General features: G+C 38.7%; 2 protein-coding genes and 1 pseudogene across 2 annotated transcripts; 2 read left to right on the plus strand and 1 right to left on the minus strand.

Annotated features, from left to right (window-relative positions):
• Positions 1 to 3,588: 3,588 nt before the first annotated feature.
• Positions 3,589 to 3,722, plus strand: LOC116000554 (annotated as a pseudogene).
• A 1,353-nt stretch (positions 3,723 to 5,075) lies between these two features.
• On the plus strand, positions 5,076 to 8,357 carry LOC115998544 (thiamine phosphate phosphatase-like protein). Its single transcript, XM_031238135.1, has 4 exons — positions 5,076 to 5,400; positions 6,144 to 6,265; positions 6,371 to 6,569; positions 7,790 to 8,357. Exons 1-4 carry the CDS (start codon positions 5,260 to 5,262, stop codon positions 8,060 to 8,062), a joined length of 735 nt encoding a protein of 244 aa, XP_031093995.1. The 5' UTR covers positions 5,076 to 5,259; the 3' UTR covers positions 8,063 to 8,357.
• A 359-nt stretch (positions 8,358 to 8,716) lies between these two features.
• On the minus strand, positions 8,717 to 11,469 carry LOC115998162 (protein EFFECTOR OF TRANSCRIPTION 2). Its single transcript, XM_031237653.1, has 3 exons — positions 11,251 to 11,469; positions 10,638 to 11,009; positions 8,717 to 10,326 (listed from the first exon to the last, which is right to left on the minus strand). Exons 1-3 carry the CDS (start codon positions 11,365 to 11,367, stop codon positions 9,337 to 9,339), a joined length of 1,479 nt encoding a protein of 492 aa, XP_031093513.1. The 5' UTR covers positions 11,368 to 11,469; the 3' UTR covers positions 8,717 to 9,336.
• Between the last annotated feature and the right edge of the window lie 1,340 nt (positions 11,470 to 12,809).

Below are 12,809 nucleotides of genomic sequence, written 5' to 3' on the forward strand. Positions count from 1 at the left end.
TGGAAGACAAAAGGCATGAAATCATGGAAGGAAACATGGAGCATATTTGGCCAAAAGCAAAAAGAAAGTGCAGAATTTCTGGAGGACAATAGGCGTCTGTCTGCGTCCTGAAACAGACGCCTATTGTCAATTTACACACTGCCCAAATTTCAGCACTTTCGCCGCGGCGAGAAAATTGCCCAGGCAAAAATTCTGCAGTCTAAAAATTCCAATTTTGCCCCTGCCTTTGCCCAACTATAAATACCCCTCATTTCTCCATTCTTCAATCCAATTTTGAGATTAGATTAGTCCCTTTTCTCTCTTTAATCCTTTTCTTCTCCTTAAAAATGTAGACCTCCAAGTGAGGCTTGTTTAGTAGTGTAGGAGTAGAATAGGATTTTATTTTGTAATAAGAAGAGGGATGATACAAGGTTACGAGCTTCAACCGATGGATCGAGGGGAATTTATTCCATTTCTTTCCTTAATTTACCTTGAGCTAACCTTGTATCAAGATGCTTGTTCTTAAATTTATTTATATTTGGATTATGGATCGTGTTTATGTCTAGATTGTTGTTTATTCTTCAATTATTATGAATTGTTAGTTTAGCTTCTATGATTTGTTGTGTGCAAGACTTGTTATTAAAAGTGTGTGATTATTGGATCCAATTACATGCTTGTTTGTTGTTGTGTCACGGTGAGAATCGGGCATGACTAGAACACTCTTGCCACACCTATGATTTATACAATGCGAGAGCTTGATAAATTGTAGGGGGATTTCTCGGCTAATCTTCGGTTCCTTCACTGGCGAGAGCGGGTTGGAATTTAGAAGTTAGCCAAAACGGTTCCTTCACGGGTGACAGCGTGTTGGAATCTAGAGGTTAGTTTAGGCTACCTCCTCACAACTTGTAGGATTAACTTGGGTTTGGGAATGTTGATTTGCTTAGGATCTTTAAAACGAGCCTCGCTTGTAGACTACGAGAGTAGATAACTTGCGGTTTGGCACACTCGGGTAGATCACGAGAGTGGCACCAAGGACTTTAGTGCATTTCCTCCATTCACAAGGGATAAAACTTCTTTTCTACATTTGTTTGACACATGATAGATATTGACCCGATCCATATCCTTACATATGTTGCATCTAATATATCTCTCTTCATTTGTTGCTTTTATTTTTGTTATTTACTTTTGTTGTCTTAATCCCGTTATTATCGAACTAGCTTCACAAGAATCAATCCGAGTTAGTGCTTGACCAACCATTCCCTGTGGATCGATAACCCCGGAATACTCCGGGTATTTGCGTGTACCTAAAAGCTACGACCAGAAGGCAAAATGGATTTGGTATACCGACCTTCATAAAACCGACCTCGGACCGGTAATTCTTACAAACCTTGTGACCCAGCCTCCGGAGGGGGAGGTCTGACGGCAACCGTCACCACCGCCCTCTTGGGCGTGTACTTCTCGGGCAAATCGTATCTGGGGGGCTCGAGGTTTGCCTCCAGGTATTCCTCGGGAGATCGGAAGACCTCGTACTCGTATTCCTCGGCGGAAATTTTTATGGCCGCGTCATCTAGAGCCCGGCTTTTCCTAGGTCGTTTGTGCTCCGTTGCGAACTCTGGCCATTCTCTGTCAACGGGAAGCGGCCACGGGTATTGGACCGACAGGATCCGATCTTTCCAACCTCTATTGTTTTCGGGCAAGTGTAAGATTTTGCAGAAGTGCTCACGAGACTGTATGCATAGGACGCCACCCCCATGCTTCATAGATAGAGGCCGGACCGAGAAGAGGTACCGGAAAAGCTCTAGAGTCGCCGGGAGACCGTGGCGGTTACATATTTGCGGGAAGCACGCGAGAGTACGGTGGGCATTAGGGGCAATCTGCCCGGGCAAAACACCATCGTATTTCATGAAACCCAGCAGAAAGGGGTGGAACGGGAAGGTCAACGGGGCCTTGATGGAATCCAAGTGCATCCCGAGCCAGTCCCCGTTCGTTCGGTCGACGACGCTCCCTAATGACCGTTTGGTCTCATAGTTAACAGTTCCGGTTAACAGGGCCGAGACTTCCTCGATCTCCCCGCGGGTGAGAAGACTAGTGTGTCGCCGCAGGCCGCTGCTGTCTAGTCGGATCCTGCTGGCGGCCACTGGAGGGGTAGAATCGATTGGTAGACCGGCGAACCAGTCCCTACCATAGGCCATGGGGGCAGGCTTCCCTCGACCTGAGGGCCCTGCTTCCATGGAAAGAGGCTCCATAACGGGCCGAGAGTCTGCTTCGTCATTCTCAGCCCTCGGTTGGTTATGAGCCCGGACTGAGCCCTCGGGTTCTGAGTAAGTGTCTATGGCGTTGAGGTCAGAGTCATAAGTCGAGACCGTGAACGATCCGACTTCGACCGAGTCGCCGTAGCTGTGGTGGGATAGGTTTTGACTATCCAATCCGCTCATGGTTGTACCTAGCAAGGACAAGGAGGTGTCTTACTAAGGTCAGCCCGGGACTCGAGATCACCCGAAATCGTAAAACGAATGTATCTACGAGTATAAGCAAAGGGAGTTACCTGTCAAAGAAAATTCGAAAACGTGCTGAGGTCGACAACGCTGAGATCGGGAAGTTTAGGTAGCTCGGGAGGCTCTGAGTTTGTCTCGTTCGTGAAAGCCGGAAACACCGTACGCACCGCGCTTTTATAGAGGGAGAAAGAAGGGGCCGACGGTTCGGCTCCCCACGGCGTAGACCTAGCCTAGGCCCAAGTTCCGAGGCTCGTGTGAACGTGACACGTGGACACTAGGGCTGACGACACCCGCTGACGACGTTTTCCTTGTCCCATTCTGTGGTCAACTATGGATGGCGCAACCCGGATCCGATCGTACAGCCCGGACATTTTCCTCAGTGATCGTAAAAGACCGGGCTGGGGGGCTAGATGATAAGGATAAAATCCGGTCTCCGTATCCCGATCTCTCGCTCTAAGTAAGGACTCAGCCGGACCCTTAGATTCTATTCCCGGTCTGCCGAGCCTGGTACTCCACACTCCGGGCTGCCGCAGCTACCCTGGCGGGATTCGAAGTAGGGGTCTCACATCCACTTATCGTAAGCGCATTGGACCGATAGCGTGACCGGTGCATGTCCGCCACGCGTCCTGCATGCGGCCAGACCGGGATAGGCCTGGCTGAATCCACTATAAAAGGCGCGTTTAATGTAGACGAGGGGGGACTTTTTTTTTTTGGCTATTTCTCCTAGAACAGTAGCTAAAGAGACCGGGAACCCCTGACCCACTGTCACGAAGCTCGGTCACACCTGGAGTATTCTACCCTGTACTCTACCATATATTAATACAAATATTCTGTTCTGTATTAGACTGTATCACACATAATTCTAAATTAAAGAAATATATATGTATCATTTTTTGTTGTAGCCTCTAATTTATTTAATTTAATAAGAGTAAAATAGAGTAAGAAACTTAATTGTGTCAAATTTGATTGAGATGAGGTTCGAACCTAAGACTTTTCTTATAGAAATTAATGGGTTAAAAGTTAACAGAATATTAACGGAGAAGATAATATTTAACGGAAAACTTAACGGATAATCGTAAAAGTAAGGTTAAATTAGGTAATCTCTATTAATAATATTAATTTGAATGACGCAGCTAGTGAGGTTCTAACAGAGGCGCGTCTATTGCTGGTTGAAAACTATTTCCAAACCCCCTCTAAGGCTTGGGTTTACCCTAAGCCTTAGAGAATTTTTGAAATAATATTAATTTGAATTATCTTAACCATCTATTTGGTTAAATAATTCATCTGAACCATCCATTTGATTAAATAATTTGACCGCCATTTTTTCTACTCATTTTAGGTCTAACTCTCTTTGGCTCTTATTAGTATAGTAGATGTTTACTTTTTAAGTATGGAGTAAAAATTGGGAGTGGAAAAGAGAGTACTTATTCGGTTCTCCAATTAAAAATTAAAAAAAGGGAAAATTGCATCTTTGGTCCCTGAGCTTTAAGCAAATTCCGACTCAGTCTCTGAGTTATGGCCGTATCCGAGTTTAGTCCCTAAGTTATGAACGAAGTGGCGCATTTGGTCCCTGGCTGTTAAAACTAACAGAAAATTTAAAAAATAGTTAAAATTTGAGGGGTAAAATAGGAAATTCACATTTTATTATCCTTCTTATATCAAAATCACTTTTATAACATTATTTTTCACTTCTTAGCCTCTTATTTTCAATATTTTTCAATTCTAAAAGCATTTCAATAACTTTAGTATGACTTGTTAGGAGTCTGGCTCTCGTATAACAAACTTAAGACCTAGTACAAACAAATAAACACTCGATCATTGTGTTTAAGCATCTGAAAACACTATCCTAATAATTTTTGGTTTCCTCTACTAAGCAACAAAGGTATCAAACTAGAACTTTTGAGATACAAAATAATTTCAAATTTCTCAGGTTGCTTTTATGATAATTTCACCAAAAGAATAACTTGAGATTTTTAGTATGTAAATAATATTTTGTATGCTGTCGTTTTTTTTAAGTTACAAAAGTTTTTAAAATTTTCATAACTGATTCTTAGGTTCCTCTTTCATTACTCTGGTTTTAAGAAAATAGAGTTTTGTATCTCAAAAGTTCTAGTTTGATTACCTTTGTTGCTTAGTAAAGAAAATCGAAAATTATTATGATAGTGTTTTCAGATGCCTAAACACAATGATCAAGTGTTTCTTTGTTTGTACTAGGTTTTAAGTTTGTTATACGAGAGTCAGACTCCTAATAAGTCATACTAAAGTTATTGAAATGCTTTTAGAATTGAAAAATATTGAAAATAAGAGGCTAAGAAGTGAAAAATAATGTTATAAAAGTGATTTTGATATAAGAAGGAGAATAAAATGTGAATTCCCTATTTTACCCCTCAAATTTTAACTATTTTTTAATTTTTCCGTTAGTTTTAACGGCCAGGGACCAAATGCGCCACTTCGTTCATAACTGAGGGACTAAACTCGGATACGGCCATAACTCAGGGACTGAGTCGGAACTTGGTTAAAGCTCGGGGACCAAATATGCAATTTTCCTTTAAAAAAATTGCTTCACTCTATAAGAGTAACCAATACGCCTTATACTTTCAGTGAAGCTTTAACTCTTAGACGTGTGTATTACGAGACTTGAGACTTTAGAGGAGCTTGAAGGTTGAGGATTGAGGAAGAGGGTTACGTGCTTCATCGTCGGCCTTCTAGCTTTTCGATCAATACATACAAGTCACTTCAATCGTTACACAGCATAGTTAGTCTTCATTTTACTGCTGGGAGAGCAATGGCAGTCAAAATCGTCGTAATATTCGACTTCGATCGGACGCTAATCAACGACGACTCCGATAGATGGGTCATTGAGCATTTGGGTCTCACCCAATTGTTCAACCAGCTGCGGCTCACATTACCTTGGACCTCTCTAATGGTTAGTGTTTCTTTAGTTGACGCTTCTATGTTTTGCACCAGTATTTTTGCTTAGGATTTGATCGATTGGTAGAAAGTTATGATCTTTTAAGTTTCGACTTTTCTTTAACGAAAAAAGAAAACCATGGAAAGATTATTTTTTGAAAGTATATCTTACGGAGTAGAGTATTGTTATGCTTGAATTCGACTTTTATTTCTAGTCTGAAATGCATTTTTTTTACTGGTGTTCATATGGCAACTTATATTAAGGCTTTGCTAATAAAAAAAAAAAAGTTGTTATACCGAGTGTTATGTAAAAAAAGGAAAAAGTGTCAAATAGACCACTAAACTTATGCTTCTTCAATTTGGATATTGAACTTAAAAAGTGTGCAATTAAATCAATAAACAAGTAAAAATATGTACAATTGGGACTTTTTTTCAATTTTTCCTGATGGAATCTGATCATATTACTTACTGGCATGTACTAAGAATCAATCATTTCCTCTGCTATACTAGTTGAGATGAAAGTTTGAAATGTTTTCAATTTAAATTGCACTAAAAGAAATCATAAAAATGTCTCAATTGCACATATTTTGCTTGTTAGATGGTTTGATTGCACACTTTTTAATTTCTGTGACCCAACTGAACAAAAATGATAAGTTCAGAGGCCTATTTGAGTATTTGACACTTGTTCCTATAAAAACTGATGTTTACATACTGCTCCGATTTCTTTTGGACTCATGACATGGAGCTACTTCTATCCAGGATAGAATGGTGGAGGAAATACATTCACAGGGGAAGACTGTTGAAGATATAGCTGAGTGTTTGAAGCATGTCCCATTGCATCCACAAACCATTTCAGCCATTAAGTCAGCTCATGCACTTGGGTATGTTTATCTCAGCAGTCGTCTTTGTTTGTCTAATGTTTTTTATGTGAATTGCTGTTGATAGCTTTAGCTGTTTCCTGGGCTGACAGTGAACGGTTGTTTCAGATGTGACTTAAAAGTAGTTAGTGATGCAAATCAATATTACATTGCTACTATATTGAAGCATCATGGATTATATGATTGTTTCTCAGACATTATAAGTAACCCGACAACCATAGATGGAGAAGGTAGGCTGCGGATTTTTCCTTACCATGATTTGGCATCACCGCACAGTTGCAATCTCTGCCCTCCCAACTTGTGCAAGGTATGTTCATTTCAGTTTCCTGTTTTATATTTCCATTCGTATCATCATATGATCTTTAACATTTTCTTTCAAAAGCATTGGGATGCATGTAATGATCTTAACTTTGAGAATTTCTTGATAAAGATTGAGTATTTTTCGTTGGATTTATAGTAAACAAGTGGATATTTGTACAAAAACTTTTTGTTTTGCATAGAAAGCTGATACCTGTATTACATCTGAAGTATTGAATTGTTGCATTCATTCCAATTTCCTGACCACTGCTGATAATTGAGCATATCATTACTCCATTAGTGATGCTGATGCTCTCAGTTTTTGTCATTATGACTTGTAAAATTGTTAGGTTTCTGATTCCATGCATGAATAATACTACTTTGATTAGTGATTTTGAAATTTGTTGCTTGTTCAAGTTTCCTTTGTTTGCTTTAGCTTGTCTTAGAGTTTTACCCGATAAGTTAGACTGCTAGTATTTGCTTAAAATAATACTCCATATTGATCTTTGTATTGTAAAATTGGACTGATCAACCGGTAGTACTGTTGACAGTTGACACCCTACATTATTTTACTGCAAATGCTAATGACATATTAGTTAAAGACGAAGCATCATAATAATGCCGAACTGCTTGTCACTAGAACTGCTGTTAATAATAATGTAATACATTTATAGCAGAGTCCTTTTCCCCAATTAAAAACCATTATTTCCCCCCAACTCTACAATTACTCTCACCCCTTTTTGCATCTCGTTTTGTGTTTGTGCTCCTTAGTGGTTCTATCCTTGGACCTTGGTATCAGAACCATAATGGTTCAAGTATTTGTGGCAGCTTAACCATCTATTTCCTATCCTATGATTCCTATCCTATATGTCATTCTCTATATATCCTGGCTCAATGAAGAAAGGTGCACTCTATGGTTGGTCCTCTGAAATCCTCAACGATAGATGAAAATATGCAATGTGGTACTTGTCAAAAGAAATATAGATGCAAAGTGGTCAGTGTTTAATAAATCTTTGGATTCTTGGTCTGTTTGTACCCTGAGACTACAAGGAAAAAACTTTTGTCTTAATTATTGAACTTAAAAACAAAGTATTTTGGGTAATGCTTCTATATTTGATGAACTATGAATGTAGCGGGTAGATTTGATACCACATTTAAGTCAATTTTCAAGTTTCAATATCAGTACAAGTCAATTTAATCTGGCATTTCCAATCATCCTGTCAAATGCAGGGTCTTGTAATGAAGCATATCCAAGCTTCTATTCCAGAGAAGGCGTATGCAAGATTCATTTATCTTGGAGATGGCAGAGGCGATTACTGCCCCACCTTGAAGCTTGACAGCGGTGATCATATCATGCCGAGAAAGGAATTTCCTTTATGGGAGTGTATATTTAACAACCCAGGGCTTATCAAAGCTGAAGTTCATGAATGGAGCAATGGTGAAGAACTAGAAATGATCCTACTCCAGCTTATCAACAAAATCTCCAAGGAAAACAATATCTAATCCTCAGTACCAGTGGACTGAGAAAAGAAAAAAAAAAAAGTAGCTGACAAATGAAAAGGTTAATAATCTTTACAAATTCTGAACCCAGTATACATTTATACACAATATGGGGTATGGCTTTTAGCTAATAAAGTTTGGAAATGAATGGGTCAGAGAGAGGATATAGAAAGTGCACCCTTATTATTGCTATTATTTTTATTTTTCCTTATTAAAACATTGTACATTGTTAATCTAAGGACATATTTTGTTTACCTATACAATTTGATGTTTAAACTACCATTGGAAATTGTCTTTACCTTTCCATCTTTTTTTTTTCTCTCTATAAATACTGAATTAGCCCTTGGAATTTAGGTATCCCTACACTGCTGAAGCAAGACTTTAATATTATCGGTCAAACTAACTGAGCTAGTCCCACGAGCATGTATATTGCATTCTTTATTTCTAGTACATGTATATTGCATTATTTATTTATTTATGATATAACATACATATGATTTGATTATTATAGGAATTCTTGACTTGGCAATTGGCATAACAAGGAAATTATTAGGATCTTGGTTCTCACTGTATATACTGGAAACTGGAAAGGATAGACAATTGTGTATAAACACAAGAATACATCAGAAATATTTCATGAAAAAAAAATGATTTTTCTTTTAAATAATGCATTTTATGCAGTAAGAAAACATGAATTACAGCTTGAGAATCCTTTGGTCTTACAATAAAACATGATACACTGATACCTGTATATTACAGAAGCAACTGGGATAATTTAGCTCCACAACAAACCTGACTACAGAAATATGATACCATATATTTTAAGTAATCTGTTCTACTGAAGTCATTTGACAAACAGAAAAATCCATCATTTTGCTTGTATAAAAATAAATAAATAAATAAATAAATAAAACTGTGGCCTTGTACTGCCACAAAAGTCCTATGTTGTCTATCTATCATGGTGTTGGATTTCATTGTAGATATGGGTATGTCAATGGAGATTATGATGGAGCTCTGGAGATAGCTACCTGGATATAGGCAAAGAATTATACCCAATCCTCCATTCTTGCCCACATTTTTGGCTGCCTTCTATACCCACAAGCAATTGCAGATGAGTAGTTTTCAGTGGCAGAGCTACTTACCCCAATGTGCTGTCACCATTCTTTCACTATAGGAACCACTAGGTGTTGGTGCTACAACCCCGAGTTCCCCATAGGCACAACTACAAGACAAGATTTGAAAACATTGAATAGTAACTTGCATTCTCTGACCTTGATTCAGCTAATGCTTCTATGCTGCCAACATTGCTTATTACCTTTAAGATTAAGATGCTGAGTATTATTAGGATTTTTAATCCTCATACCTTTATGTTCCTCACACCTCTTTCTTCCGGCTGAAGGTTGCCTCGTGCAAAAATTTCCATCATGTAGATTTACTCCACAAATAATAATGCAATCTCTATGCGTAACTGATTGAGAATCATCTTGCTCAGTTCTGCTTTCATTCCAGCCTTCTTTCATATTCCCTTCTTGATCTAAATCAGTATCAGACCAACTGAAAACATTTTGAGATTCTGCAATTGGACTGCACATATTATGCTCTTTATGATTTGTTAATAACTTAAGATGGGAACCGGGAACTCTCCTTCCCTTGTGCTCAATGCACCTTTTATTTTTTCCAAATGGTTTACTCATACAAGAGGAACCATCTTCTAGGATAAAGCCACAAATGAGAGTGTCATCCAGGTAGCTTGAAATCCCAGATAAACTCTCAGCAGGCAGATGTGAATTTCCCTCTGCAATCATCTTTGAAGTCAATCCATTAACCTTCATCCCCCTGTGTTCAAAACATCTTTTATTTCCCATAACTGGTGACCTTATACAGACTGATCCATGGCCAAGGGCAACTCCACATATAGTCCCGGGATTCTCATTTACGCCAAAGTTAACTGAAACTACTCTTGGCTGGGATCTCCCAAATTTAAAAATCTGGGGAAGGGAATGAGTTCTCTTGGTGTTACCATAGAAATAAGATCCATTCTCCAAGGGCAGTGGCTCGCAAACTTCGATTTTGACACCCCTTGGTTTTTGAAGTTTTAACTTAAACCTCCTGATAATAGCAGGAAGAAGGGAAGCTCTTGAGATCCTCTCAAGTTTGCAAAAGACATCATTATGGCGCCTTGCACCATTACTATCTGTGTTCCAAGCATAATCAAATTTACCAAGCAGCTGAGCTTCAGCCTTCTCAGCATCTTTCTTGCTTTTCATCTGTTGAAAAATTAAGAAATCGATGGAAAATGTTAAATTGCATTAGGACTCATATACAGAGAGTAATACAGGCATAATCATGCAGTTCAGAGTTGAAGGCCAAGTTGGTTGGACCATTAGCTCGATAACCACTAGGTTCCAAGTTCCACTTCTCGTGGAAGCTGTCTATTGACGTTCTTAATTTGAGTCGGTCAGTCCTGGACAACCTAGGCTGGTTTACCTCCTTGTGGTCCTTAACGGTCACAAGGCAGGCTTCTCCTTGGCTGCAGATTTTTCCGTAAATCAAAGAATTAGAAGCAATTTATACTTACAGGAGCCCATCTATAAACAATGGAGAAGCCTCTTGAGAATGCACTTGTAAAGAATGCAAGTCCCTTCTGGCAACAGCCATTTTTGTCCCAGGAAAATTCACTTTTTGAGCAACCATTCTCTAAATGAGATCCATCACGGCCATACTGCTGCAATCTAGTCCTAACATTGTCAGCTTGTCCAACATAAACTGGAACAATCTTAGCAGTATCAATTTTGTTAGTATCTAGCCTGGATCTGGGATTTGATACTGCAATGCCAAGCTCATAAATTCCAGGGCAAGAAGCACAATTTGGAAGGTTCTGAGTTCTGTATCTCTCAGCCCCATCATTCCCTAACATATAGTCTTGCCAATCAGAAGGCCCGACCAAAATCTGGCAAGAAACAGTTACAAATTGTTGTAATTACTTGTCAATAAGAACAGAAAACTAGTCTGAGCACACAGTAATATGAAAACTTTCAAAGAGATCAAAAGAAGCAATGAAACAGTGTTTATGCAGAGTTCTGTTTAGGAATTCTCAGTTGTTTTTCACCCAAAGATTCAATCTTTACCCCAAAACAAAGTGTGGGTAATCAACAAGAGACTAAAATTCTTAGCAGGGGGGTGGATTGGACCTTCCACTCGGAGAAAACAGAGTCATGCTTGGTGCGTTTGCAGTCTTCTCTCTTCAGCCTATCCCCGGCGGAGCGGGCAGCTGCCGGTGCGGGGGAAGAGGCGGCGTCCACCGGCATTGAGCGGAGCTCTGCGCTCTCGCGCCGAAGTGGATCTGGTTTGGCGTGGCGGACCCTGGGAGCTGTTGAGCGTTTGGCCGTTGCAAGCGCCGTTTATGAATCGAACCCGTTTACATGATTACACATTGTAAAAATTATTTGGGAATTTAGGCTCCCTTTTGTAAATTAAAATTGAAGAAATTTTACTTTTTAAACTTTTTTTTTTTGAGAATTTAAATTTTTATATTATTCTTAAGCAATAATACTTTCTACCTGCTAATTTTTTTAGAAAAAAACGTCAAATAAACTCTTGAACTTTACTCAAAAATGTAATCAGGCCATTGAATTTTTAAAAAGTGCAATTAAACACTTAAACTTGTCATTTTGGTAAATCTAAACCCAATAATCGGTCATCCACCTAGAATAACCAATAATTAAAATTCTGACGACATTCCCAATAATAATTCCGGCAAATAAAAATTCAGGCAACCCTAAAGTTGTGTTTTTTCAAAAATCAGGTAACGTTCTCCACCGAAGAAGACAACTAGCCGATCGTCTTTTCTCCAGTGGAAAAGGCAACTAACAAGTGGTCTTCTCCATTAGAGAAGGCGATCAGACCAATCGTCTTCTCCATCGGAAAAAGGTGGAAATTTTATTTTTTTAATAGTGGTGAACAGTGGTTAGCGACGGTCAACGATGGTCAACGGCAATAATTTTACTTATAACTTGCTAGTTACCCGTAAATCAGACTTATTTAACGAGTTCAAGTGTTTAATTGTACTTTTTTAAAGTTTAAGGGCCTAATTGTATTTTGAATTAATATCACTTTTGGTCCCTTGATTTTTGAATTTTATCAATTTTGGTGCACAATTTTAAATTTTTTCAATTTTGGTGCCTAACTTTGTTATTTTTATCAATTTTGGTCCTTCCGACCAAATTGACAGCGAAATGTTTCCGGATTTTATATTTTAAGGGCAAAATCATTATTTCAAAGAAAGATCTTCAATACCTAAACAAATAAAAGAAGAATATATTTTGTATTAAGGAAATACTAGAAACACATAAATTTAATTTGTACACACTTTCAGATTTAAATTATTAATTTGTAATTCTATTACAATATCACCTCTACTGAGACTCGAACTCAAGAGCCACTACTCTGCCATCTGAGCACAAGGTGCTTGACAATAATTAATAAATATAAATACATATATGTGTGTAAATAGTTTTTTTTTAATCTCTTTGCGTTTTTACCCATGTATTCTGGATCCACCCCGGTCCCCGGCCACCCCAACATACACCGGCACCGACACCCCAAGACAAATCCCGCATGGATCGGATAAAATTGAAACGATCGATAAATTTTCCATCCGGAGACTGGATCACCAACAGATCGACAAATTCTTTGAGAGGCCACCCTAACTATCATTCACTTATGCTCCACCGACACCAAAGGCGCAATA

This window comes from Ipomoea triloba, chromosome 12 (assembly GCF_003576645.1).
Source record: "Ipomoea triloba cultivar NCNSP0323 chromosome 12, ASM357664v1".
NCBI classification, from domain to species: domain Eukaryota; kingdom Viridiplantae; phylum Streptophyta; class Magnoliopsida; order Solanales; family Convolvulaceae; genus Ipomoea; species Ipomoea triloba.